General features: G+C 40.1%; 1 protein-coding gene across 1 annotated transcript in view; it reads left to right on the top strand.

Annotated features, from left to right (window-relative positions):
• Window positions 1-960: 960 nt before the first annotated feature.
• The window catches only part of tox (thymocyte selection-associated high mobility group box), a 49,610-nt gene continuing 22,845 nt past the window's right edge, over window positions 961-27,725 (top strand). Inside the window, exons 1-3 of the mRNA XM_061084350.1 lie at window positions 961-1,508; window positions 18,338-18,403; window positions 23,039-23,149. Coding sequence (XP_060940333.1) covers window positions 1,404-1,508; window positions 18,338-18,403; window positions 23,039-23,149 — 282 coding nt within the window. The 5' untranslated portion in view covers window positions 961-1,403. The remainder of the gene's footprint in view (window positions 1,509-18,337; window positions 18,404-23,038; window positions 23,150-27,725) is intronic.

Genomic DNA, 27,725 nt, shown 5'->3' with positions numbered 1-27,725 from the left:
CTCTTTTTACCTTTACAGTGCCATTCCTCAAATGTAGTCAAGCTTGGCTCTATGGGTAATGAATCTCTTGGGCTGGAAATGTAATGCTAGTTTGATGGATTATACATACAACTGTCAACAATTTCCTGGATTCACAGAAAGTTACTGAGGAGCAGAAGGTTGTGGCTTAACAGCATAAAAGAGAGGAGATACAGCACTGTACAGATGGAGAGAAAAATCGGAACCTATAAGTCCCGATCGAGTACCATAGTACAGACCACTACACTGTACATAACCCTTTTAACAAAAGAGTTTGTGACACACAAGGACTTTTATGGTCACTGAGGATTTAGACACATCAGTACACTTTTGATACACACTTATACACATCAATACGCTTACTATTACATTTTGACTTTTGACCCATAAAAACATTGACTGATGATCAAAAGGTCAAAGCCGTATTGTACAACTGAGCCAATATAGGCATCTCAATTGAAAATTGAGATGCCTATATTGGCTCAAATGTGTTCATAGTTGTGAATGAACACATAACTACAACCAAATATTAAGAAAGACAGATGAAATAAATAATATGAATAATGCAAAAAAATAAACAATAAATCGAGTTGAAACATTCACACCTAACTAGACCTCTAGATGGAGCACATTATGCTATTGACCTCTTCCAGGAATTAAAAGATAGTTTAGTGTCACAACTACTCTCATCCACTGTGCATGGCTCCAGAAATATATTTTTGAAAGTCGTGCTTCTTATGTTATTAATGAAAAGATGCCTTCACCGTGTTTGTATGAGTTGCTTTGTTCTTCCCCTGCTCTTATTTTCCCTCCCGACATAACTCGGGCTTTTATTTTGCGAGAACACACACATCCGGCCCTGCCGTTCGCTATGTGCCGCTGGCTTGACGAAGCAGCTCTTTGTATACCTGCTGGTCCGGAGCAGCCGCGGCACGGAGCAGACGCGCAGCGGCAGTGGAGCAGCACCGAGCGGCACAGCAGCACAGACAGGGTCCGAACCGAAGCACGCACCGGCTAGTGAACACAGAGAGTCGGTAACAAAGCAGCGGAAACCGGCGGGTTCCACAGCGCAGCGTCCGTATCAAAGACGTGTTTTTAACGGGAAGTTTACTCCCCAGAGCAGCGGCCACCGGAGCATGATAGCCGGCGTGGAGAGAAGAGCATCAGCCTAAACTTCAGCGACTTTTTGAGCTCGCTTTATACCGGCTTTACATCCCCGTGAAACCCGCATTTTTATTACGTGGTAGTTGCTGCAGGACTCGCTGAAAAGCTTCCCTATAACTTTATGAACAAATAAAATAGATAGTAGCTCATTTTTTGCCGACAGAGAAGAAAGAAACTCGGAAGCAGAGTTCAGCGGTGGAGAAGTGGATGTATTGTCAGCCATGGATGTGACAGTTTACCCACCTCCTCCTCAGCCCCTGGCCGTGTCAAACCACACCAGGCTCGGGCAGCTCTCCTACCCGGACCCGGCCTATGGCAACAACAAGGTAAGACCGGAACGACACAAGAAAATATTCTGCTGAAAGCTCGTCTGTTTCCCATTGTGCTGTGATGAAAGTCACCTTTGTGCTACTTTAACCAGCCTCGCTGTGCATTCATCTGTTCTGCTCAGTCAGATTAAGTGGTAATTAATTGCTTTATTAGGCTACAGTTAATTAAAGCAGCTAATGAAGGTAACTGAACCCCCCCCCCCCCCCCCCCCCAGTGGCTTTATTCGCACCAGAGCCACTCACTCACTAGATGATACACATGATCTAATTCCATTCATGATACATGAACAACAGCTGTAATTAAAACGTAATACTAGTGGTTTAAATATGCTCCACGTTGTAAGTACTAATAAAGGAGTTATGATATATGAATAAGTTGATGTTTACTAGAATTCCCAGCAGCAGCACATCATACCTGCTCTGTTATACTTCCATTGGTGTATGGGATGCTCTGCTGTCTCTCTGCCTCCAGAAAGCAAGGTCAGGGTCAGAGTCAATTCAGAAACATAGAGTAGGATGCAAACAGGTCAGAGAAGTCTGTATGCCCAGGTTTGTTTGTTATATTGTTATCAGAGTAAGATGTCTGGATACGTGAGGAACTTACACATGTGGCAGACCCTGCACATTTGACAGTGATGAATGACTTCATTATTTCAGTAGGTCCAGATGATGAGTGCAGCGAGCAGAGTTAGAGATAGATAATTAACCCCTCTTCAATCTTAACACAATTAAATGGAACAGACACGTTGCATCTTTTCACTTTTAAAAATATTGCAAAAAAAAAAGTTCTTAGCTAACAGTAATCATGCTCGGTCATCAGTTGTATGTACATTTATTTAGCTGCTAAGGCCTGTAAAGGAAAATCATAAGAATATTAAACAGACAGCGAGTTATACATTTGTACAAGAAGCAGGGATGCAAAATTAAAGAGGATTGGATCATATTTATATAAATCTGACTGTATAGATATGTTGTACTTCTCATCATGCCCGGAGGGTTAATTAAATGTAAACTACCTGGTGAACCAGGGGCTCTACTTTGACTTGTGTTGGTATAATTTCCTCTTCCACTTCTGTTCTTTTACTAGCTGCTTAAAATCTTAAACCATCTTTGTCACTGTTCGAATGAACGGAGTCTCAGAATAACTGTCAACAGTTGCTGCCGTGCAATTACAGAAGCATGGACACTTAGTTTTACCCAAAACCCTGGGTGCTAAACTGTCTGCCATCGCGTGTCTAAGGTACCCAGACATCTTACTCTGACTTTTATTCCATCAAAGTTCCAACTGAGATCTACTTTTAAACAGGTTCTTGGGAGTGTAGTATGTTTTAATGTCCTGTTGTTGGACAGTTTTCTCCCCCTATACATGTAACCTCTTTTTTTTAGTGGAATAAAGAAAAGTCCATATACATAGAAAATTGAGATGCTACCACTGTAAAAACAAAAAAAAACAAAAGAAGGAAAATAACTTGTGTAGAGGAATCTCTACGACGGGGCACAAATGTGGATTTCTTTGGCATTTTTCCAGATTTTCTTCTTCAAAATTCTACTGAAACGAGGCACTTAATAGAGTGCATGCCTCCTCCCAGGCTCAACAGTCTCGTCATAAAATTCACATGATCTGGATTTTTATATGGATCTGCACCAAATGTCATGCACTCATAAATATGGGTCCCCTTAATATGCCCGAATAATTTTTTCATCAAATCCATCTATTATGCCCTGAGAATATGTGAAAATATTTTTAAAAAAAAGGCCCTATGTCACAATGGTTAAGAAAGTGAAAATAAATTCTGGATCTTTGTCTGGAACCCTGATGAAATGGGTTCCTCCTTCCCAAGTTTGGGGGAAATCCGTAATTGTTTTTGTGAAGTCCTGCTGACAATTAGACAGGGCTGAAAATATAACCTCCCTGGAAGTCCTAATGTTTGGATCTTGATATAAAATGTATGGTGTTGAGATCTACGAGTTTTTACAGTTTGGTGCAAATTATGAAAAGACTACCTTTTGTGTTTATCTCTCTATTATAAGAACTGGACAGATGTGTTGGATTGGTTGGCCTTGGCAGAGGTATGCGCTAGTAATAAATACTGCATACAGGCAGTATGTAGTTTGGAGTTTGACCTCACTACATGCTGGTTGAGCATTAACACAAATATCACATTAACATTATGATCATAGTTTTTTGTGTTTTATTTTCATGACCTCTTTTTATAAAACAGTGAAAGACTGAACTATCTGTACTATATATATCGATCTGATGATTTTTAGCTGTGAATCTAACATGAAGCATAGAAATGCTCTACCCTCAGAATCATGAGTTTCGTAAGGGAGCGTATTTGTTACAGAGAGAGAAAGAGAGAGAGGCCGGAGATGTAGAGTGTGGGAGAGAGACTAAGAGAGCTCTGTAGTTGGGGGTAGGGACTGGAGAGAGGTAGTAGGACGGTTGTTGGGGGTAGGGATGATGTAGATGAGAGAGAGAGAGGGAGGGAAAGAGTGAGAATGAAAGAGAGAGAGAGAGAGAGAGAGAGAGAGAAAGAGAGAGAGTAGTGGGGGTGGGGCTGGTTTGCGCTATATTTCGGTGTCTTTAGATTCACGGCTCTGTCGGCCTGATCATATTACTGTGTCGGGGAACAGAGAGAGGGGGAAAATAGAGACAGGGGGTTTATATTAAAGGGAGTGTGTTTGAGAGAGAGAGAGAGAGAGAGAGAGAGAGAGAGAGAGAGAGAGAGAGAGAGAGAGGCATGTCTGACAGATGTGTTAATGTAAAGATGTAATGCCTGTAGTGGTCTACATTTTCCATTTCACCTAAACAAAGAAATTCCATTGCTCTCAGAAAATTCTCAGATCCCACCAGTGTATGCACACTTCATTTAAAGATAGAAGATAATTATTCATTAAAATATTTAAAACCAACTAGACCTATGTTATATATTTTGTTGACCTGTGTACTTACACTATCCAAAATGTTTCCAACATTATTCAAAACCAGAGAAATCTCCAATTATGCCCAAGATAACAGAATGTTTTATTTTGGCCTCTGCTATAACTTCTGGACCAATTTAAAATCAAATTGACAACGCCATAAAGTTATGGAGGGTGAGGGAAGTGAGGGCTAACTACTTAAGGCTCCAGTATGCTTCTGCGTTCTCCGTTTCTCGGAGAGGGCTCCACGGGGGACGAAGAGTCTTTTTGATTTTTACTTCTCCGTCCACTGTACGTTTGAAAACAATTCACCGCCAAACCCATAGGTGGCGCAACGGAAGACGAGCTCAGAGAAGCCTACCCCATTTGGGAAGAGGAAGTCCACGTGTGTTTGTTTATCCCTGTCTGCTGGTCTCCCACACACTGAACCATGGCAACTAACAGAACTAAATAAAGTGACACCCAGCAGGTCAAAATGCTGATGTTATCGTTTCTTAGCGCAGCGGTTCCCCGGTCTTGTTTCCGAACTGTGTTGCTGATTCCACAGCTTGAATCTGCTTGAGGCTACACGGACCTAGCTAGCTCCCCCCCAGCTTCCACACACAGTCAGCAGGGACTCCCGACACTAACTACTACCCAGTGTTTGCTTCTAACTTGACGGTATTATAGAAACAGTGTCATGATAGAAGTGGAATTAAAGTCGTGACGGCGGGTTTTTGCACCGTTACCACCGCAGTTAGCATGGTTGCTAGCCCGCTAGCGCCGTTTTGAAAGCTCGTTATAACCGTATGTGACCGTGCACACATGCCGTCAGTGCTCTAACGAGCCACCGTCAGTCGGACAACTCCGCTGGCTTAACACACACGTCACATTAATCGTAGAATCGTAGTTGTGTTTGTGTTTATTGTCAAGCAGGAAGTTAGAGGACCGGAAATGTGATATCCGGAAATGACGTTGTAGGGAAATGACGTGTTCGCGGACCAATCACAGCCAAGAGCTGTCCGTGGGCTCTCCGACATAAACACGTACAGTTAGAAAAATCAGACGTGTACGAAATGCTCTCCGAGGCGCTCGGAGAGGGTGTTCCACGACGGATAGGGCGGTCTTATCTGTCCGTAATAGAAAAGACGTAGAAGCATAAATTGGCCTTTACTCAAGCCTTTTATATTATTCTTATTACAATTACATAAATCTGGTGCTGAGCACTTTGTACATCGACCATCCACCCTGACCTCCTCCCTTGTATTGTGTGTGGAACAAAACATGGCAGTAACTATACCAACCATTGTACTGACACATCATGTAGGAAACAGTGATGTTTGCCCTTTCGAACCATGAGTGGAAAAACATAGCGTCGGTCAGCTACTGATTATCAACAGAAACCGTTGATAATCCATTAATCATAATAAAGTTGAGCAAAAACATATTATGATTCCAGCCTTTTAATAATTTCTTGCTTTGTTTGATCTTAACTGTATAAAAACTGAAGATTTTGTCGGTCGCACAATTCACAACATGAGATAACGTCACATTGGGCTGCAATAAATACATTACAGTATTGTAACCGCAATAGTGTTCTGATCGCTTATAGACAGACAAAATGAATTAGAACCAATTACTTGATTAATAAGCAGATGAATCGGTAATGAAAATAAGTTCCTACTAATTAGTTAAACAGGACACTTTCAAAGTAAGTGTCACACAAGTCTTTTCTTCAGAATTTAAACTGTAAAGGACGATGCAGATCATGAACATCATTACTATCAAAAATCTTTTTCTTTTTTTGTGGCAGAGACCGTCCCAGAGCCAGCATATCCTCTCCTTCTCTCTTTGTACTGCCCATAGTCACAGCTGTTGAGTTGGTGCACTTGGTTATAGATTTGATATACATTCATTTCTTTAAAGCAAATGGATCACTGAGTGGCCCTTTAAGATCCATGTAACGTATATGTATGTACTTTTAAGGCAGCCACCTTTCGTTTTATTGGTAACAGGATGTGACATAAGTTAAATTGTACCTTAAATATCAGATGGCTCTGCATATTTTTATTGCTCCAACAGTTTGTACTGCAGGACACATCCACTCTTTCTGTCTCTTTTCTTGTTAATACTACCATCAACAATGAAACTCCTCATGACTGAAGTGTCAGAGGAGGTGTCTCTGTGTCTCAGCACAATGTCACAGTTTGTGATACTCGTGAACGGCAGGATGGATGAGCCATGCTGAGCCCTGTTTGGATGACGGTGCTCACAATGAGTGTCCACAGACACGAATATGAGCAATTCACTTAATACCAGAAGTGAATAAGATGTCACCTGCTGCAATCTTGTGAGGCGACTTTGGCATCTCTATGAAATGTTACACGTATTTATGGTGTAGCCATTTAAATACATCAACTATTTACTGAACTTGCAGCCGTACAGAAAGTAGACAAGAATAGAGAGGGATAAGAATGGGGAGGATGAATCTGGGAGAGCGGGAGAGGAAGGGTCGGGTGCAAGAGGGACGGGTAGAGGGAGAGAGCGCCTAATGTAAACATGATGACTGTGAAAGCTGGGTGAGGTATTTCTAAAGCAAATAGAATGGGAAAGAGAACAGGCAGCACAGAAGTAGGCCGTAGGCTACGTCCACACTACCACCTTTTTGTTTTAAAACGCATCAGTTTTGCTGTCACCTGGCATTCATACTACTATGGAGCTTCCAAACCACTAAAATGGAAACTTTTGGAAATACAGCTCGACATGTTTTAGTCTGAATGGACAGAAACAACGTTTTTTTGGAAACAATGACATAAACAGCCATGTTCTCTAACATCCATGTTCGTACGAATCAAAAGTCCTCCTAATCCTAACTTTCAGCAGCCGCTCCAAGATAAGAAAATACCATTGATCTTCCTCGTTCGTAGCATTTTATACAACTAAGCAAGCAACTGCAGAATAGACAATTTACACTGCCCAGAGTTTTTGTGAATGTTAATTTGCTGTGATTCAGGTGCGTTAATATGGTTAGAGATCGTTTTCATTTTTTTTCATTTGATCTAGCCTTAGTGAATAAAAGCAGAATACCGAGTGTAGAAATTAAAAAAAGCAAATAAATTGCACGAGTGAACAGGATGAGAACATGTAGGGAAATAAAATCTAGACCAACAAGAATTAGAAGCCATAATCTTGTGATCTGGCGCTCTAAACCAGTGCTGTGATGAGTCAAGAGGTCACTTCATCTGAAGTCATGACTTGTTTTCAAATCATGCAAATCATAGGATAAGCTTAAGGCCGGCGCATGCTTCTGCGTTTTCACGGGAACGGAGACGCAAGAGCCCTTCCGGGCCCCTCACGGCCCTTCCTACGTCCTTACGTGCGTCGGCCAATTTTTCTAACTAGACGGCAAAGCCCCGCAAGCGTCACCCGGCCGCGAGGGCTGTGATTGGTCTGCTGACTACATCATTTCCGGAGTCGCATTTCCGGTTCATGCCCGGAAACCACGGAAGATTTAGAAGAACGAATATGGACCAGATAGAAGAGCACTTGGCAGAAGAGATCCGACACTATGTCCACTAGTATAACCCGTCACTAACCGGCGGATTTTTCCGCCAGAAAAAGGCTCTGAGGAGCCGCCGTGACGATGTAAATAAATCGCTCTTCTTCGTGCAACACACGAAGAAGAGCCGACTTCGACAAAAAACATTACTGCGCCTAGTGTTCTGGAGGGGAATTGCATGGCAACACGCGCAACGGTTGGAGAACCATGAATGACAACGAGTCCTGCGTTACAGCTGCGTGCCTGCGGGCCCCTGACAACGCAGAAGCATGCGCCGGCCTTTAGTGGGTATGCTGTTTAAACTGGACTCAGATATGTGCACAGTTCTGGTGTGGTATCATCATCATTTTAAATTGATAGCTTGAAAGTCTGAGCCCAGTTTTCCATTTGTGGCCTCAGACTGTTGGACCCATGGTTTCAGTTTTATGGAGAAACCCACTGAGCATGGTGCACCAGCAAGAGCAAAGTCTTCTTCATTTACTCTGGCATGCTTTTAAATTTGCTTCTCAAAGTATTGTGGGATTGCAAACAAAACTGAAGTACTTAGTGAAAAGTAAAAAGGGAATGGTTTAAAGCTGGGACACTTTAAAATTAATGCTATATTAGGGCTGCTCAATTATGGAAAAAATCATAATCACGATTATTTTGGACAATATTTAAATCACAATTATTCAAATGATTATTTTTGAGTTTGAAAACATGATGCATTTATTCAGTATTTCTCTCCAAAAAAACACGTTTTAACTGAGAATTGCGCCAGGAAACACTGAAAAATGACTTTAAACAATATAAATGACATATTTTATATCATATAAATGATCAAATATTCATCCCATACTCATCCCATTTCTCTTCTGTTGTCCTGGAGTTTCAATTTCCCCAGATTTTCCTGTCATTATTAAATGTCCCTATCTGCCCCCGAACCCCTTCATTGAACTGGTTACATACAACAACAAGCGGAGAATCGCGGGCTGAGCGGCGCGGAGAAATGCGGGTCCGGTGTGAACAGCCAGGCGGCTGCACGCTTGAGAATGAACGCTGCGCGGTGCGCAGCACCAGGGGTAAACCCAGAGTTATCTGGTTCACTGAGCTGAGTATCATCAATAAACTCTTAGTTTCAGATGGTTGAATAGATTTGTTGTGTTGCCAAGTGGCGCAGATATCGCCTTGTAGCAAATCTTGCACATTGTGTGGTGCTGCTCCTCGTCTGATTCTTTGAATCCGAAGTGTCCCCATTCAATAGAACTTTTTCTACCCTTTTTGTCGATCAAACAGGGCTGCTCTCCCTCTGCCATTTTCCACTAGCGCTGTTTTTTAAATACCGCCGTCACCACACACACAACCCGCTTCCTTCACTTTGCGGGTGCCTGAGGGCCAGTCAGCAGGGCTGCGTTGAATGCATTGGGGGAAGGACTGAATGGCATTTTTTTGCCATTTCTAAAAAAATGCCAAAATAATCGTTTCAACTTGATTATAGTAGTTTGGAGTTCGTTTGACCCATAAATCGAAATCACGATTAATATTCAATTAATTGCACAGCCCTATGCTATATTAACCTGTGTGATAACAAACTGACAAATAAAATAAAATGTAGCTGGGAGACGAGAAGTTTGTTTTCTTTCCAAGTAGAAAATTATGAGATGCCTTTGTCACAGAGGCATTTTTGACATGCCATTGTAGGAAATAGGACAAAGCCATTGTCAATGTTTGTTGCACGTGCATTTACACTACTGTGACCTGTCAAAATGTCTGCTGTGGGAAAAATGCCTTTCATTTTCTGGATTCCAATTTCATACATGGTATCCTGCCTTCAAAATTACAGCTACAAACCAAAATAAAGCTTCCAGCTCACAGAATTAATTCAATCTATGGTGGTAACAGGGGTGTACATGCGAGTGCACCAAGGTCCCTCTCATAAGCAACAGATTCCAAGCGACAGGCATACAGATTAAAGAGTGAAACAGATGTTACGAGAGGGAAAGAACTGCATTGCATATCACAACTGAAGCTGAAAATATGAGGTCTGACGGTCTGTGTGGATAGTAAAAACATTATGGACCATAGAGAAAGAGAACGGAGCGCTGCAAATTAGCAGAGAGCAAATAATCAATAATTTTTTTATCAATTAATCTAACGATTAGTTTCTATTACTCGATCAATATTATAAAGAATTGATCAAAAATGAATAGGTAAAACTTATGTTATTTATATTTATTTAAACATCTTCTCTTAAATACAAACAAATATAGCATAAAACAAAGTATGCACTGCAGGGCATATTCCCCAACCAAAACCAGCCCAGTCGGAAGTGAGAGAAATAACGTCTACCATGTGATGCCAGAATTTACAACTGTAAAAAGCTGCGCAGGTTAAAATAAGACTACCATAAATGCGTGAAAAGTTGCGCAGGTTACAATAAGAACGCTCCATCAAAATCGAATTATAGGTCTGCGTCCACATAAACAGCAGCAGGGTCTGGACCTGGACCGCGGTCCACCTATTGGTGACCTATACTAAATATGATCGTGGGCGATTTTTTTTCGCTTTAGCTTGCTCTTTGGGTGAATCCAGGCTTTGACTGCAGCCACCTTCCAACGTTATCATTACTTCTGATAAGATACATAAGATACATTTTTATTTATTTATCCCACACACATGCACAAACATGCACAGACACACTCATGCAATTGAGGGAAATTTGTCCTCTGCTTTTATCCCATCTTGTGCAGGACACATATAGCAGTGGGCAGCCATGTACGGCGCCCGGGGAGCAGATGTTGGGGGAGTAAGGTGCCTTGCTCAGGGGCACTAGACAGGGTAGGGAGAATAGTCTTTTGATTTTTTGTACAGATCCAGGTTCGTCTTTTGTTGTTATTCCATCCAGGTAAGATTTTTCGAACCGTGGAGTTGAACCGTGGAGTTGAACCAGCATCGAACCAGAGACCTTTTTCTGCCAGTAGTCCAAGTTTCTGCCACTAGTCCTCCGCCTCTCCCCGAAGGAAATGTATCTCAAGTTGGACAAAAAGACAACACAAAGTTTACATTTAAATGATGTATTACTCCAAACTTTAATTAGGACTCATTAGATAAATGCACAAAAAAATCTGCAGATGCTTTAGGCCTCCACTGCTCATACAGGCCTTCATAAAGCCCGCCTCCAACCCAAAGCTGTGATTCAGAGTCACCTTGGGGGACAGTTTATTATCATCACACCCTCTACTCATCGCTGCTCGTGTGTATGTGCACGGCACATACTTTATGTTGTAGTAGTAATAAATCTGCTCCACGTGAGTTGGCTGAGTTAACTTATGATGATTGCTGGCGACTAGCCACGGAATAAGCAGGATGGTCCATTCTACTGTGCAGAATAATCCCCTCTACACCAAACCCACCAAAACATTGTAACAGTTTCATTCAGTAAGATCTAGAGTTAGGGTTAGGTGTTAATCAGCATGGTTTTGTCAGTATAATTAAAATGGCCTTTCAGTATTAATGTAATTCAGACATAATTATTTAAAAGGATTTCCAATCGACTACATATAAGTTATTATCTTATCCTTTGTTCCCCCTCCAGTGGTTTTTTGGAGTATCACATACTGCTATTGTCTCCTCATACAGTTTTCTTAACGGCCAAAGTGTCGGCATCTCATCTAATTATCTATGAGAACAACAACCAGTCAATCTGTCCGTCCGTCTGTCTGTGTTGGCTGTCATTCCCGTTGCAGAACATCAAGCCAGACTCCCCACAACACCACCCACTGCCCAACGTACACTGTCGATTGGGTAACGTACAGTACTGCTGCACGTGTGCCGATGTGGCTGAAGGTGTTTCATTTGGTTGAATTGAGGGGACGAGGCACCGAGGGACCCCCTAGTTGGTGGTGATGGGGTTGCCAAATGGAACAGATGGGCAGAAGTAGATTCCTGCCAGAAGAGACTAATTATCAGGATTTCGTTTCCAAAACAAACATATTGCAGTCAAATCACATACTGCAATCATTGCTGCATTGTTCCGTGTGTACTTTATTAGTGACAATGGCTCGGATCAATTAACTTGTGGTGGAAGAGATGGGATCAGGTCCTGAGGCCTTATTTGGGAGTTGTCGCAATTTTTGAACGCACTGCTTTTGTTAACGATCCTACATTATAAATGATGTAAATTGAAAAAAAAATTGCCAATATTGAAAGGTTTAAACTTGTTTCTGCTGAAACTGTTCTTTCTGCCATCATAGACAATGACTTGGAGTTTTCTGCTTATCTGTGATCTATCTGCTACTTTTGTCCTGTGTATACAGTAGAAGCTGTCAAACTTTTACTGCTTTCATAGCCTACAAAAATGAGCCTCATGCAAGAACATTTTGGTATTTTTATTTCATGCCTCTCTTACGTTTTACATTTGAATACTGATTTAAACCAGTTTATTTGGAGCTGTGAATTTGTGATCATTAGCATAAAACAATGCTGAAAAGGCCAACGCACACCGTCTAAAAAACAGTGGACAGGTGCTCAGGAGAAAAAGTACATGCAGGTTGTACAAATGTTGTACACTTGATAATGTTTTTTTGCAAGTACAGGACAGTATGCGGGATTCTTCTTCTCTCACCTGCATGATCATTAGAATATCATTGCCATATAAGGCTAGCTACTCCGGAGCCGCATGATGAAAATTAACAGTGTCTGTCGTCAGAGAGGGGACCCAAAACACTTCTATCTGCCAATGACATTTAAACAGATCATCTCTGTGCTGTGACAGGAGCATAAAGAGCTAATAGTTTCGCATGAAGTTAGAAACTATCAAATGTCTGAGTGAGTTAAAGTGGGTACAATTTATTCTGCTAGGCTCTGAGTCTGCTGTCCACCCATGTAAAGTCAGCATACGGCTTATTTGATCATCTTGACAAAATTATCTGAGCGCGCAGTAGTTTTGTGCTGAAAAGTAGTTGCCAGGAGTTAGCTTAACATTGGGTAGCAGCATAGCAGGGTCCTGAGTTGCAACTCACAATTGAATATGTCTGTGGAGGTGAGGGGCTGAGAGAACACCTTAAACTGTAAGAGCTGTTAGCTGATTGGTCCTCAGGTTTAAAAGGCAGCAGCTGAGCTACCTCAGGGACACTCAGAGAGATTTTAGATAGTTATGTGTGTATCTTTACTCGACCAACTAATAACACACAAAAATGATGTGTACCTGTCATTTCATGATTAACATTAATATATCAGCTAGTCGGTCTCACAAAAGTTTTGTTTTAAGCTTCTTGTTCAAATAATGAAGGTCATGAATCAAAAATATTAAGTCTGTATGCTTAATTTATTGATATGATGTAGAGGCCATGACAATGGCAGTGTGCACAGACACAAAAGCTTTCCTCTCCCTGAAGTGTTTTTGGTACCACTAGTACACATAATTACGCAAATTATTTGATTGAAGATATCAAAATGAAAGATTGATTATTGGCATCAGCTTGTTTTTTTTACTTGATGTCATTGAATTCCCAGCATGCATTAATTAAAACTACATATATTTTAAGTATTCAAAACTCATAAAACGTAAAAATTATAGCGAAACTTGACATAGCAGGGAGATGTTCCGAAGTTGAAGAAACTTAAAATTATTTACAGTGGTTTATGTTGTTCTCATTGTGACAGAGATAAGACAGACAAAACAATTGCTTGTTGAATTAAAGCTATTAAGTTGAATTATGTCCCTGACACTGAGTCAATAGAAATCCATTCATTCCAGTTCTACACAACTAGTTTCACACACCAACCAAAACCATTATAAATTACAATAGGTAGGTGTCTTGACACATTTACTCAAACACAGCAACTTGATGAGACTTCATGTTTCCATTTGTAACATAGGCTTTACTTGAGAGTTTTTGACTTTAGAACGTTTACTATAAAACATTTTATTTTTCTTTGAAGCATCTGCAAGTCAGAGTTCTAGTTTTAAATCTTCTTTTTTCTTTGGTCCATCGAGTAATGAAAATATTTTGAGATTGCATATTAAGATAAAAATGTCCAAAATTAATGCAAGTGATTCACTTTTGGGGAATTCAGGCTTTCTTAAAAGCCTTGAATTTAGTTGAAGGGGAAATTAGCCCAGATTCATGTGTGAAGGAGCTGTATCTTAAGCCGTTTTCAGACATGACCTCCCGCCTTTCACACATGTACAACACAGTGGGAGATTTTCTGCACAGACGCATTCACAACAGCAGTAAATCCTCCGCGAGAGGTGGAGCAGCCGGGTGCAGCAGACAGAGGCAAGAATGACATATTAATAACTCTGCTGCTTGGATCACGTGAATTTGTTTACAGCCCCTTGACACCGGCTTGAGCCTCTATCATCACAAACTCTCTTAACATTTTTGCCGGTGTCTTCTACGTGTGTCTTATCGCCTTATCACTGGAAGATATTTGTTTTCTTTTTGTTTTTTAATTTTTGCGTCTGTCACGTGTTAAGCCCAATTCATGCCTCTGCGTCGAAGCTACGGCGTAGGTACGCACGTAGCCTACGCACAGACTGATTTCCGTATTCGTAGTTGTGCGTGGATGTGTGTGAGTCCAGCTGCCATTACACCGCTGAAACGCTAGTGGTGGTAAAGTTTCAATGCTGGTGTTGAATGTCCTCCGGTTTATGGTCCATTATCTACAAATTCTCTGCTGAGTGTTACTAAGCTGATCATGTTGAAGTTGGAATGGATAGATGTTTCACAGCAATCACTTTTTCTTAAAGAACTGCAATGAAGAAAAAAATGACGTCGTCCGTGTTTGTGTTTCTTCAACTCAATTAAAAAATGGCGGCAAGTCTGCCGGAAATGCGATGCTACCAAGGAGACCAATCACAGCTCTTGCCTTCTGCTTCTCCTCAATGAATAGTTGCTGTGAATCCAGCAGGGCATGTGCTGTATTCACACATCGACTTCTCCTGGATTTTATCTTTATCCGTCTGACCTCCTAGTATAAAGTCCGTAGAAACTGCAGAGCGCCTCACTAGGACATTTGTGGTCACACATGCACCTTCTCCGGGGAAAATACATGGATGTCTGAATGCAGCTATAGTATCACTCTCTCTCTCCTTTTTAATTCCTTTTGGAGTGTCTTCTCCATCCTATTGTCAACTGCACATGTAATTTCTCTCTACCTCTCCTTTCTCTATCTCTGTTCCCTTTTCTTTCCTCAATACACTGTATTTCTCTATTTTCCTTTGTCCTTCATCCTAATAGTCTCTCTCCCCCTTTCTTCCCCCTTCCTCCACCCTGATCCACTTAGCTGCCTGCTTGTTATTCAAACCTTTGCTTTGCCCACACACATGCACACGCACACGCACACGCACACACACGCACACACATATAGATAAAGCAGCCAGGGAGGGAGAGAGAGACAGGCCATGAAGTCAGAGAGGGGATAATTTGGTCCGGTCAAGTTATCTTACTGTAAGGTTTGACATGCACACTGACGCAAACTGTTATTTTTCTATTATTGTCTTGTACAATAGTTGCACTGATTGACCCCAAAAAAACAACACTTTTATACATAAAAGCCTCAACATCTAGACCATAGGTGCTCCCTCCTGTCTCAGAATGAAGCTAAAGTGTGGCCACTGAATCTTGACTCATTTATCAAATGGGAAATAAATGTCAATAAAGCTATAGTCCAAACAGAATGATGGCGGTTCCACCTGCATCATCATGCCTGTATTAAGACCGAGATCATGTTCTATGTAAAATATGTCATGAGTTTTTAATAGTGTGTGCAGCGTTTATATACATTTTTTGAAGCGGCTGTTTAAAGGTGGAACAGTAAGTATTACAAAGAAAATATTTACACACTACCTCAGCTGTAAAAAAAATGCCTCCTAAACAACATGACAGAATATCAAACAGGCACACATCACACTAAGGGTCAAATGGGGAAATCTGGGACATTGTGTAATGTGGGACACATGAGTTTGTGGTAAGACAGCTTTAGTTACTCTGCAGTTTGAATTATAGTGGTCAGTATTTAGTTATGGTAGGATATCAGAACAAATTTTATCTGAAAGGTGTTGAAAAGCTTTTAAAATAGATTTGGATCCCAAAAAATCAAGCCAGGGATAAATTAAACCATGCTCAATAGCTTATCAACAATTGCTCACCTGATCACATGCTGACAAACTGCTTTTAATGAGTAAACTAGTGCAGGTTGTACTTGCTATGGTCTGCTCAGAAAACTGGGACCATACATTTTCCTGGTACAACTTTTTAAGTAGAGAGTATTTGGTGTGTCTTATCCAGATGACACTGCATCTGTACAGACTTGTTTAAACTAGTTCACCTTCCTTGTGGGGATATTTCAGAGAATAATAAATAAGTTAACAACAAATTGTGTGTCTGTGTGTCTGTGTCTGTTTGTCTCTGTGCTTACATCTTTGTGAGGACCATTTTAAGCACAGACCCTACAGAGTGATGACTTTTTTAGAACGTAAGACATTTTGATCTGTCCTTTCTTTTTCAATTGGGTGTTTAAGGGTTATGATTTTGTATTAGGGTTAGGGTTAGAATTAGGTTTAAGTTAGTGTAAGGGTTAGGGTTGGGTTAGACATTTAGTTTGGATGGTTGGAAGGTTAGGGTAAGGGGCTAGTGAATGTATAATGTCGATGAGTGTCCTCACTGAGATAGAAGTACAATATGTGTGTGTGTGTTAAGTCGATTGCGACAGTGTTTTGGCTTTCTGTTGACTCTGTAAACCTACACCTCATTTGCATATTACCCCAGCAGCTGGCAAATGGATAGGGCAGGTACACCTGTCTGTCCACCTGTGTGTGTGTGTACCCACCTGTTCAAACGTTCTTGTGTGAGTTGTTTGTCAGGATGGTGATTATGTCCCCAGGTCACCATTGTTACTTGAATATGTTTTATGGACGCACATATTTTTGTTTTCCTCCTGTCGGTTCTGAGGCTTGACTTGTAAAGGTTATAGCAGCTGATATAACTGTTTTCAGATTTAAGATAATACGAGTGTCACCAATCAAAAGGTGTTCTGATATTTTGCCACACCATGTTAAATTCACTTTGCTAATACGAATCAAATTTAACTACTGTTATGCCATGCTTTATATCAAAAATATATACTTCACAAAGCCCTAGTGCTACAAATGGTGAAACTGAGACAAGTATCACTAAAGAAAAGTACAGTGGTCAGCCCATATATACAGGATCAGTAATAATAACAGTACAAACCCTTGCAGGTAAAGAATGCAATCCACCATACAATACAGTTATTTCTCCGAATAACGACATATCCGGTCCAGGCAATCCTAAATGAAACTGGTCCAAGAACCAGACATGATTTAGTGGAAAGTATGAACAAGTCAACAATGATTACTGTAGTTTCTACTTGAGACTGACTTTACTCAGAAGTGTGCAGTGAAGTGAACATCATCTGTCATGACTGTATCTAATGGGCTGTATGTAAGCATGTGTCAAATAACAATATACACAATATAAATACCTAGAAAAGCAAAGATCAAAAAGCTGAAACCTGTTGAAAGCTGTTAACCATCAGGCAAGTGTTATTTCAGTTACATGACATTATGTCAGGTCAGATTAGGAGAGAAAGATGGCCACAACAGAAATTGAGCTAATCAGTTGTTACATTACATTTGTCTCTCACTTAACATCAAACATTTTTTCACAGGGATTTTAATAAGTGTTATCCCATGTGAACAAAGAACTGTGATGATCTCTCTGTTAGTTCAGCTGGAATTAGTTTATGCTGTAAAATATCCATCCAATCTGTCAGCGTTTTATTACCCTGATTGAGGGCAGTCATTTATGAATTACTTATGGCCCCCACACTTCTACTGTATCAAATATAGGAAATGCAACACAGGAATACCACACAATGAAGCAACAGTGGATTGTGACGTCTGAGATAATAAATACTGTTAGCCGTCATTTCACTAAAAGGCTTCAGAAAGTATACAGAGCCCTTCATTATTTGTTTTGTAGATTTTAATTATTGCCCATCAATTATTTATTAAAATATTTAGAGCCTCTACTGGCTCTACAAACAGTGGTCATTGTGAGTCTGTTCATAACCTTTAACCACCAGTAGGTTTTTGGACAACCACTCTATTGATTGGTGTCTGAGGGAGATGCATACAAACACATACACACACACACACACACACACACACACACACACACACACACACACACACACACACACACACACACACACACACACACACACACACACACACAAGTGACTGGCAGCGGTCTGTTATCTCCATCTCCACTTATTGTCTCCTTGCTGACTGTTCTGTGTTTGCCGTGTTTTATAGTTTATTGACATTGTTGCTGTTGGTTTTTGTTCCCTCCAGCTGGACGGGGACACCATGTTCCTGGGTATGCAAGAAGCGGGCCTTGACTTCGCCTCCACCAATCAGGTTAGTGTTTACGTGTGTGTGCGCGTGTGTGTCTGTGTGTGTGTGTTTGTCAGGGACAGTGTGCGAAGTGAAGTTGTTTCCCTGGCATTTCATTGCTTGTAATTGCATTGAGCTGCTTTCTAAATGGAATAAAAAGTTTGTGTTTCCACTGTAACATTAGATGTTCCACATCTTGCAAACACATCAGTTTTCAAGGTAAAGCACATTTATTTTGTTTCTGCAAGGCTTTATATTGAGCTAAATTACAGAGCTTTTATTTATTTTTATCTGTAAACTTGGGTCTGAAGATTATGGCGATGCCTAAACAGACCTTTGAAATAGCTGACATGCAATAAATGGAAAAATAACAGCCGTTAAGCAAATCATTCAAATATATAGAAGCTACATATGTGAACACTAATAAATTGAATTCAGTTTCCTTTTATGAAAAGGTGGACTGTAAAATCTTTGCAGATTGCAGATCAACCAGTTAGGATGAAAATAAAGGTTTCTAACTTCACTCAGTACCAAAGAAAAGCTCTACACTCAACGTCCAGCTCACTAACGTTAAAAAGGTGAAATATATTGTAGAAATGTAATGGAAATTTACTTAATAACTTCTTAGTTTATGCTTACAGCAGACATTTCCATCTAGGGTACAGCTCGACATAAACTTTATGGTGCACCCATTGTCTAGCATGTGAGGTCACCTGAATTCCAAATTGACCTTTGCTGTGGTTGGACTGTGTTGGTGCTTTGTTCCAGGAACTCAGCTGACTGACAAACACCCTCACCATACATGATACTATTTCCTCTCCAACACATTTAGGATGCAGCCTGTAAGTCACACCTGTACAGACTACATGTTCCAGATAAGACACAGAAGAATACATTCACATCCAGGGGTTGGCCTTGTGTTTTTGGGCTGCAGGTAACCAACACAGAGACACTTAAGTATCTGCACAGAACCTTTACTTTTTATCTTACATGCAACCTCCACCTTGCCTGTGTGATCCTTTCTGAAGAAAGCATTTACAAATAAACCTACAAAGACAACTTAGCAAACAGCTAATTTGCTAACGGGATGGTTTAGAATGGCCACTGTACTAATACTTGTGAATGACAGGGAAATTATTCAATTAGAAGGGAATGGTATCCCAAAATATCTCTATTGACATATCTCTTGCTTACTGCAGGTCACAGAAAAACCATCAGACACACCATGCTGTAACACCTGTCAGTAAACATATTAGACATGAACTGTGGAGCTTTAATGGACTCATTCTGCTTTCATAGGCTTTATTATACTTTGTAGTCAGGAATCCCATTCAAATCTGTTCTGTCTAGTAATGCCCTGATGTAGAGACCTGCTTAAAGAAGAGTTATTCATCTACACTGTACTCTGCATGGTGTTCGTGATGCCCATGCTCAGATTAGTTTACATTGTAATGGATAAAAGATCTAATTTCCATATGAGATTTTTGTTAATGCTTACTTTAAGATCATTAGCTCGTGGCCCACTGTCTCTTTGAACTGACCTTCTTGCTATTTCAATCTTCACAGTTATTTCCAGTTGCATCAAACAAACTTTTCCTCCCATCCTTTCCCACTAATCAATATCACTTACTGCACTTACAACAACAAACACATTAAGCATTACAATGATTTTCTATCTCCAGATCTCTTCTCTTCATCCAAAATAATGAGCAGCTGTGATGTTGTGTGTAGAGTATACAGGAGTTGCTCATTAAATGAAATTGTGACATTGACAGTAGTTTCTCTATTTAGTATGTTTTTCTACATTAAGTTTGTCTTTTATGTTGGTTATGAAGAAGTCAATTTTAGCCCACAAAAAACTGTGATTGACTTTTTCCAAAATTTTTTGACATGGCACGAACAACAATATTCATTGGCAAAAATTTACCAAATACTGCACAGTAATTAATAATCAGATTTATTGTGCTGAATAATAAATTAATATAGGTGTAGGAATATTGTATGTACTGCTGTCCTGTTGCAATGCCTCAGTGCAATGAACAACATATAAACGATCAGCTGTTATTGGATTAGTTAATAGCCATAGAACTGCACAATGCAGTGAACACAGTTTTACCTATATATGTGGATAGAACTGTATTTAGTATTTAGTTTCCAGAGGCCAAATGAAATCTCTTGAGAGTAAGATGTGTGTTTGTTAGTACAGAATTACCTCACTGCCAAGCAAAGCCAATATTAATAAGAAACAGCACAAGAGATACATTATTCATAGAGTACAATATAGAGAATATTGTGCGGCATAGGAATCTCTAGTTTGATGTTTTATTCATAGTGTTGTGCCATACAAAGATGGGGGTGGGGATGTTGTGTGGAATAAGAATTTAGGGTTTTGTTATTAGTATCATTGCTTCTATACAGTCTGAGGTGGTTGTGATGAATGGGTTCTAATCCAATCTGACCCTTGTCCTTGTCATTTCTTGTGTCGCTAATGGAGCAGCAGTTACAGTGTTAAAGCTGAAACGGGGAGGCTGTTGTCTGAAAGGGAGGTGAAGTTATACTTTGAAAAGTTGAATGGGTCAGTCGAATAATAACTGTACCTTAATAAATGTGGAGAATGACGGGGAAAAAAATCAACACACATTTCCAAGCCTAAAAGAGTATATATAATCAACAAAACATAACCACCTCAAACTACATGTGTGTGGGTGCAAATAAAGAGGGTGTTCGTCCCTTCTCTAATGTATGACGATGAATAGAGAATGTAGAGCTGCTTTCAGACATGCACTGAACTCTGGATAATCTCCTGACATTATTCTTGGGGCTGCATGAGAGCACTCAATTATCCAAATCAGTTTCTGGAGACATTCTCCGGAGTTCTCTCATCAGCCCCCTAGTCAAAATTCCAGAAAATGTCAGGGTGAGCCATATGAGAAAATAGAAGATCGCCTGAGTGAGTGGGCATGTTGATGACGTTTCTAATACGTGACGGACACAAAACTGAAAAAAATAAGAAAACAAATAAGAGATGTCAATTTGGAAAGATTATGACATTGGAAAGCTTTTGACTATAATGGCTGAGGCCGGTGTGATGTGCTGTAAACAAAAACATGCTCTCCGCAGTGGAATTTGTAGCAGGCAGGGATTGAACCCCGCCGCCTGCACGTTCTAGAGATTACTGTCTTGTGAATGCATTGAGCAGAGAATCTCCTGCTGCGTTCTTCATATGTGAAAGGTAAACTGTGGACAGAGTCTGGACCACTTGTACGTTAAAGTATTTACCTATAATCTCATGCTCACACACATTCATTTGATACATTTTCTCGTGGTTTTGTTAAGACTATATTCATGCAGGCACTGACAGATATTTGAGAGTAATATTTGCATGTAAAAAAGCTTGTCCAATCATGTTTTTATCAGCTATATCACCAGAATCATTTCTGTCCTTCACTGATCTGGAGAAGGTTATTCAAGCATTTATATCATCATGACTCAACTGCTACAATGTCCTATACACATGTCTCCTAAAAACCTCTTGTTTCTCTGCAACTTATACTAAATGCTGCAGTCGGTCTCTGAAATCATTTGAGAAAAATGTTGCTACATTGATTTTAGCTTCCCTATAGCGGCTAACTATATATATTTTTTAAATACTGGTTTGCCACCTCCTTATATGTAGAGCTGCTCTCTCCGTCCTCGGTCAGATCTTCGTTATCTATCCGTAAGTCTGAGTTAAAAACCAAAAGTTTGACATTTTGAGCCCCCAGACTTTGAAAGGCTCTGCTCAAGGAGTCAGGCTGATGTGATACCTGAGGTCAAATCACTGCTCAAAACATACATTCACAAAGCTGCTTTTGATTCTTGACTCCAAAGCTTTTATCCCTGGTTTTTACTTTCTTTTTTGTCTTAGTTTTTCTCTTTTTTATAGTGTTTAAATATATTTGTAATATTTAGAAACTGTTTTTAAACAAGTGCTTTATAAATAGAGGTTTTTATTACTATTATATGATTATAAGCCTAATTAATAACAATGCAGATTTGATGCCTGGTCATGTCATCACATATCAGCTTTTTGCTTTATTGAGGAATAAGAATATTTTGAAGATGCACTAGGTCAGAGTGTGATAAAAACTTCTAATGTTACTAGTTACTTTAAGTAGGACTAGTGGAGCTAGGTTAGTAATGATGCCAGCTGGTCTAATGAACAGATGCTGTCTATCAACTCAAGCCAGCTTTGGCAGTTCAGCCTAAGGAGATGCAAAGCAGGTATGAGGTTGGACCTTGCTGCTAATTATGTGCACTTTGCTTGACAGTGTGAGTTGGAATGAAAAGCAACTAAAAGGTACATTAGGTTAGTTTAAAGGTACTGTCACAGTGGAGAATTGTATCCAAGACACACCGTTGTGTATATTGTGCATAAGTCCAAATGTAATTTTGCTGGTTAGAGATGCTCAATGGCAAGTTTAACAGTTTTTTGCATTGATGACTGTGTGTGTGTGTGTGAGCAAGCGCTTGTGGATAATCTTTGTCACTCTTTGTCTCTCTCTCTCTCTCTGTTGTTTTCTTCACACCCCTCTTCATGACCTTTTTATTTGACCTCTGACTTTTCCTGACCTATGGGCCTGATTGAACCTTTGTTTGTCTCTCTGATTCCTTGCACAGTTTCGTGTGCCACAGCCCCCTCAGCCTCTCTGCAAGGTGTCGCCAACAAACCAACCCACACAGCACTGGAGGAGGGACACACACATGCCTGACTCACACCGTCTGCCATGGGTAAACTACACAGACACCTCAGACACACACACAGACAGCTCTTTCAGGTGGTTTTAAAATGGTAAAACTCTCGTTTCACGGTCACGCTTAGACATACAGATGTAGACATTCATGCATGCCATCTACAGGCAACGGGATCCTGTGAATTTTACTCTGCCACCATGCTGGAAAAGAGTGTTGCAGCAAAAGCGTTTCTCTTAAACCAGCTGGTTACACTGCTGTTACATTGTTGGATTAAAAATGAACAGATTAACATAAAAAACAGGTCAAAATTGAAAGAGCAGAATTAGAGACACCGTGTTTTAAATTCTGAACATGGTCTGTCTTATCAATCTTATCTTAGAGTGGCTGTGGCTGTAATAAACACGACCTATCATTGTATATGGACTGAATGAAATTATTGGGTGGTTACCTCTAACGGACCTGCTAGAAGTTAGTGAGCCAGTCACAGAAAAATTGGCTTCTCGCAGTTGTCAGGCAGTGAACATTTATAAGGGCGAAGCTTCGATGAGAGGGCTGATGGAAGGGGTCGGGATGTATCAGTGGCATTTTTTTCAAAGTATTGCCTGCTCTTGCTAGCTTTTCCATGCAGGTGCACTAACCTTAGCTTACAACTTTTCAGTAGAAGGCATTACAATGCACAAATGCCTCATTCAAATCTAAGCCATTTGTTGTTCTTTATTCATTGTTTTGCACTTGACAGATAGTGCCCTATTTATTCTTGTTACTTCAACCATTCAAGTGCTCTCTCACCCAAATTGGATCATCAGTGGTTGAGCTGATTAGGGACCATAGACACATTTCAGCAGCTCAGTGGGCCTTGTGTTTGAATGCATATAAATTATTTTAATATTATCTTAACTTAGATGTTATTAAAACTTAAGCTGCCGTCCAAGACAGACCCTAGATGTATTAATAAATCTAACAGCGAGTGGCTGTTTTCACAGGTTCCCGAAACTATGTATGCATCTTGGAGATTTGGTTGCATTACTCTTTTTTTTTAAATGGGTAGAATGTGCTTATCTACCTTTTGTCTGTCTGAGTTCATGTCTAACACACATTGTCACAAAATTGTCATGAACGTTAAGTTGTGAGAAGTGTGTTTATCTTGTTAACACAACATGTGTGAGAGAGCTTGATGCTGACTGCATTCGTTTTTCGATAAGCTCCCAGTTCTTAGGGAATGGACCATTGTACTGATATGAATGGGAGAGCGGACGGAGAGGGAGAGAGAAGGGAGTAATATATGCAGAAGTTGAATAAATTATGGAGAGAGTATAGGGGAGGGAGAGAGACCGAGAGAAAACAGGCAGGCAGTGTTATTTATGCAGAGCTCTTCAACAGGACATGGTGTCAGAAAGTAGGACATGAAACACTGTCTTGCCTGAAACACACAGGCTAGTGAGTATGAAGTTGAGCAAACGACTAGATGTCCAGGCTGAAAAACACATGCAGTTAGAGAAAATGGTCAAATACAAGAGAACCCACTTTTTGTGACGCTACAAAAGAACTGGATTTCTAGATTCTTGATTGCAGAGCAAGGAGAGAGAACTTTGTGTGTGACTAACAAGGCAAAAACAAACAAAGGCTTATGTTACACCTGATTTTTTATGCTATATGATACAGCGCTATTGTGATATTCAGTGAATATCCCCTACCACTGCCCCAGTCAACTAGACAAACACAAAATATCAAAGTATCATATATTTATATCATTGACCTTATGTACCTGCACTGGATCCATTTCAGCTAAGTGTGACATTTCTCACGTTTCTATCCTGTCTTTCATGACAATTTGGTCACATCCTTACACACGGAGCAGAGGAGAGACGGGTAGATAAATCCTTACATTAATTCAGAATTTCCCAACAAATGTTACAAATCCCCCTAAATCCAAACATGGACAAACACTGGAGTGGAAGCTAGTCCTGGCTAGAGCACATGCAGCTTTCCTGCAATAACAGCTGCATCCCCAACAATTATAGGAGGATAGGCTTTGACCTATGTTGGCTATTGGGGAGGAAACACTCCTCTGGAACTTTCCTGTAGAACAAGTACAATATTTTATCCAATCATTGGATGGATGAGTGGAAGCTCCACAGTTATAATGAAGTCATTGTTTTTTTCTGAATTTGCGATTAAAGTTACTACTAATTGTGTTTGATGACAATTAACCACTGGCCCAGGTAACTGAAGAAGAGAACTTCAGAGTATCTTTGAGAGCTACGACTTCACTAGCATCTTCAGGATGCACAATAATTGTTTTGTTACCCTGATAATGACAGTGGGAATCCACTACAGTATGTATGCCGTGTGTGGAAGCTGTGCAGTGCTATTTGAATTCTACTTGTGGATTAGGACAGCAGGGAAAGTGGTACGTTCCTTAAATTAGAGGCAAAAGTTATATGTCCCAGTGGGTGTTAACTGTTGATCCACTTAACTGTAATTAAAGGGGAGAGCCACCAATCTCACATGTCAAAGTCAATTTACTAGTCACAAAGATTATAAAAGATGTAATTGAGCTGCATTATGTGAATTGCTGGATTCAAGGATTTTGGAGCTTCACCCACACTAGGAACTATGTCTGGTCTCTTTGTCTATGTTGCACCAATTTACCGTCCTATTTTTTTGGAATAACAATTTACAATCACTGGAATATGTAACAACTTTTCTATTAGTATGAGAGTCTAAAGGATGCTTATTATTATATATTGTATACTGTGTTTTATCATCCAAGTTTTTTTCCTCCTGTTTAAGCAACATTTGCTTAAAACTGAAGTGCATTTGTTGGATTACTTTTTGCTACAGAATAATTCACATATGATGCTTTAGTGAGTGTTTGCAGCAGCAGCAGCAGCAGGACAGTGTCTGTGGAATACACTGAAAATAAACCACAGTGTAGGGGTATAAAGATGAACTGATATGAGTTAGAAAACCAAGAGTCACAGATGTGACTACATGGATACACAATCAGTCACAACATTCCTGCATTGAAAGATATGTCAAAAGTGCAATTTCCCTATGGGATTAATATCTGTCCATATGCCATGGTGCCTGAAAAGATTGCATTTGCCTTCATCTTCGAGGTGACAGGGGTCTCATAAAATATGTGAGTCAAACCTTTTGTGAGGTTACTTATGCCATGTGATGTTAACATTACAGGGATATATGCACCCAATTGGATCTATTGAAAATACACAAATTCACTTGTGTCAAATTGCTTTGTGTATGGTTGTATAATTCTTGATTCATGACATGGATTGTGTTTTCAGATATATATTGAAATGTCTAAAGCTGGGCATACACTATACAATGTAAGAAATGGTGTTGTTAAATTCCAGCTCATATTGTTTGAGTAGATTGTCTGCGATGTGAAGCCGAAGCTAATGATGTATGTGCTCAGACTGTATGGTCCGATCATCAGCCACAATACGACTGCTCACACTGTACACAATGCCTGTGTGGAAAGCTACTGAGCCTTTGACATTTTGGGAAAAGATTTCTACGTGGCCATGAAATAATAATGCATGGGAACTAGACAATAGGCTGTGCCCTGTCCAGTTAAATGTCCAGAGAGTGACTCTGCGCATTCGGGATGCTGGTGACAGGTGGCTCATCTGGAAACAGGAAGAGATTGAGATGTAGTTGGTGTGTTAGCGTTGGGATAACTAGACATAGTTTTATGTCTTTAACCTTCCCTTTAAGTAGGTTTATCCTATGAAATGAAGTATTTATTTGGAACGGAAGATAGTAGACAGATTTACCTTGTGACAACTAAACATTCAAACACCAAATATAGTCTAAAACATGTGTTTTGTATCTGTCTCGTTCCCAAAATCTGTCTCTGTCATGTTGAAATTATATCTCGAAAAACCATTCATGTTATCGGCTCACACTTAGCATGTGTAATGTCAAGGGCTCATGGAGGTGCAGTGTTGAATTTGGTGATTTTAATTATTCAAAATTACTTAACTGACGACTGGTGGCAGCAGTGATTGGGACTCAGTGTTGATCACAACAACAGAAACGACAATTAATTGTCTAGTTTGGGGTTGTGCGGACTGAGTTAAGCTTCAATGAACTTTGAAGCAGCAGTTACAGCTTCAGGGTTCTGCAGACTGATCCTGCTGCAGGTCTTTATTTGCTCTGGCGGCTCTATTACTGCAGGTCACTTTCACAGTTTCAGAAAGAAATGTGAAACCAGCATTACTATGGGCAAAACTAACAGGCCCTTCCAAACAGGCAGGTTTAGAACAGCAACTCAGGTTGTACTGTTTCTTGGTGTTGTGAGATTTTTGGTGACAGTGATACGATGATGACCCACAAAATTACAGATCAACTGAAGGAGGTAGAAATCCTTTGACCATGCCAGGTATCTATAAACTGAAAAATGTCTGCCTGAACAAAATTAAATTACTTTTAAGAGGTGCTCAGATTCTATCTGTGACTTTGTTTTTGTAGTGGGGAGATGAGCAGTTGAGATGATGTTTTATCATTTTCTACCTCTCCTATTGCACATTTCTGTTCCCTACATTTCTCTTTAAAATGGTGAATGTATTAACTCAAATCACGCTTT

Source organism: Limanda limanda, chromosome 13 (genome assembly GCF_963576545.1).
Source record: "Limanda limanda chromosome 13, fLimLim1.1, whole genome shotgun sequence".
Lineage (NCBI taxonomy): Eukaryota > Metazoa > Chordata > Actinopteri > Pleuronectiformes > Pleuronectidae > Limanda > Limanda limanda.
This window is presented reverse-complemented; position numbering and strand designations above follow the sequence as displayed.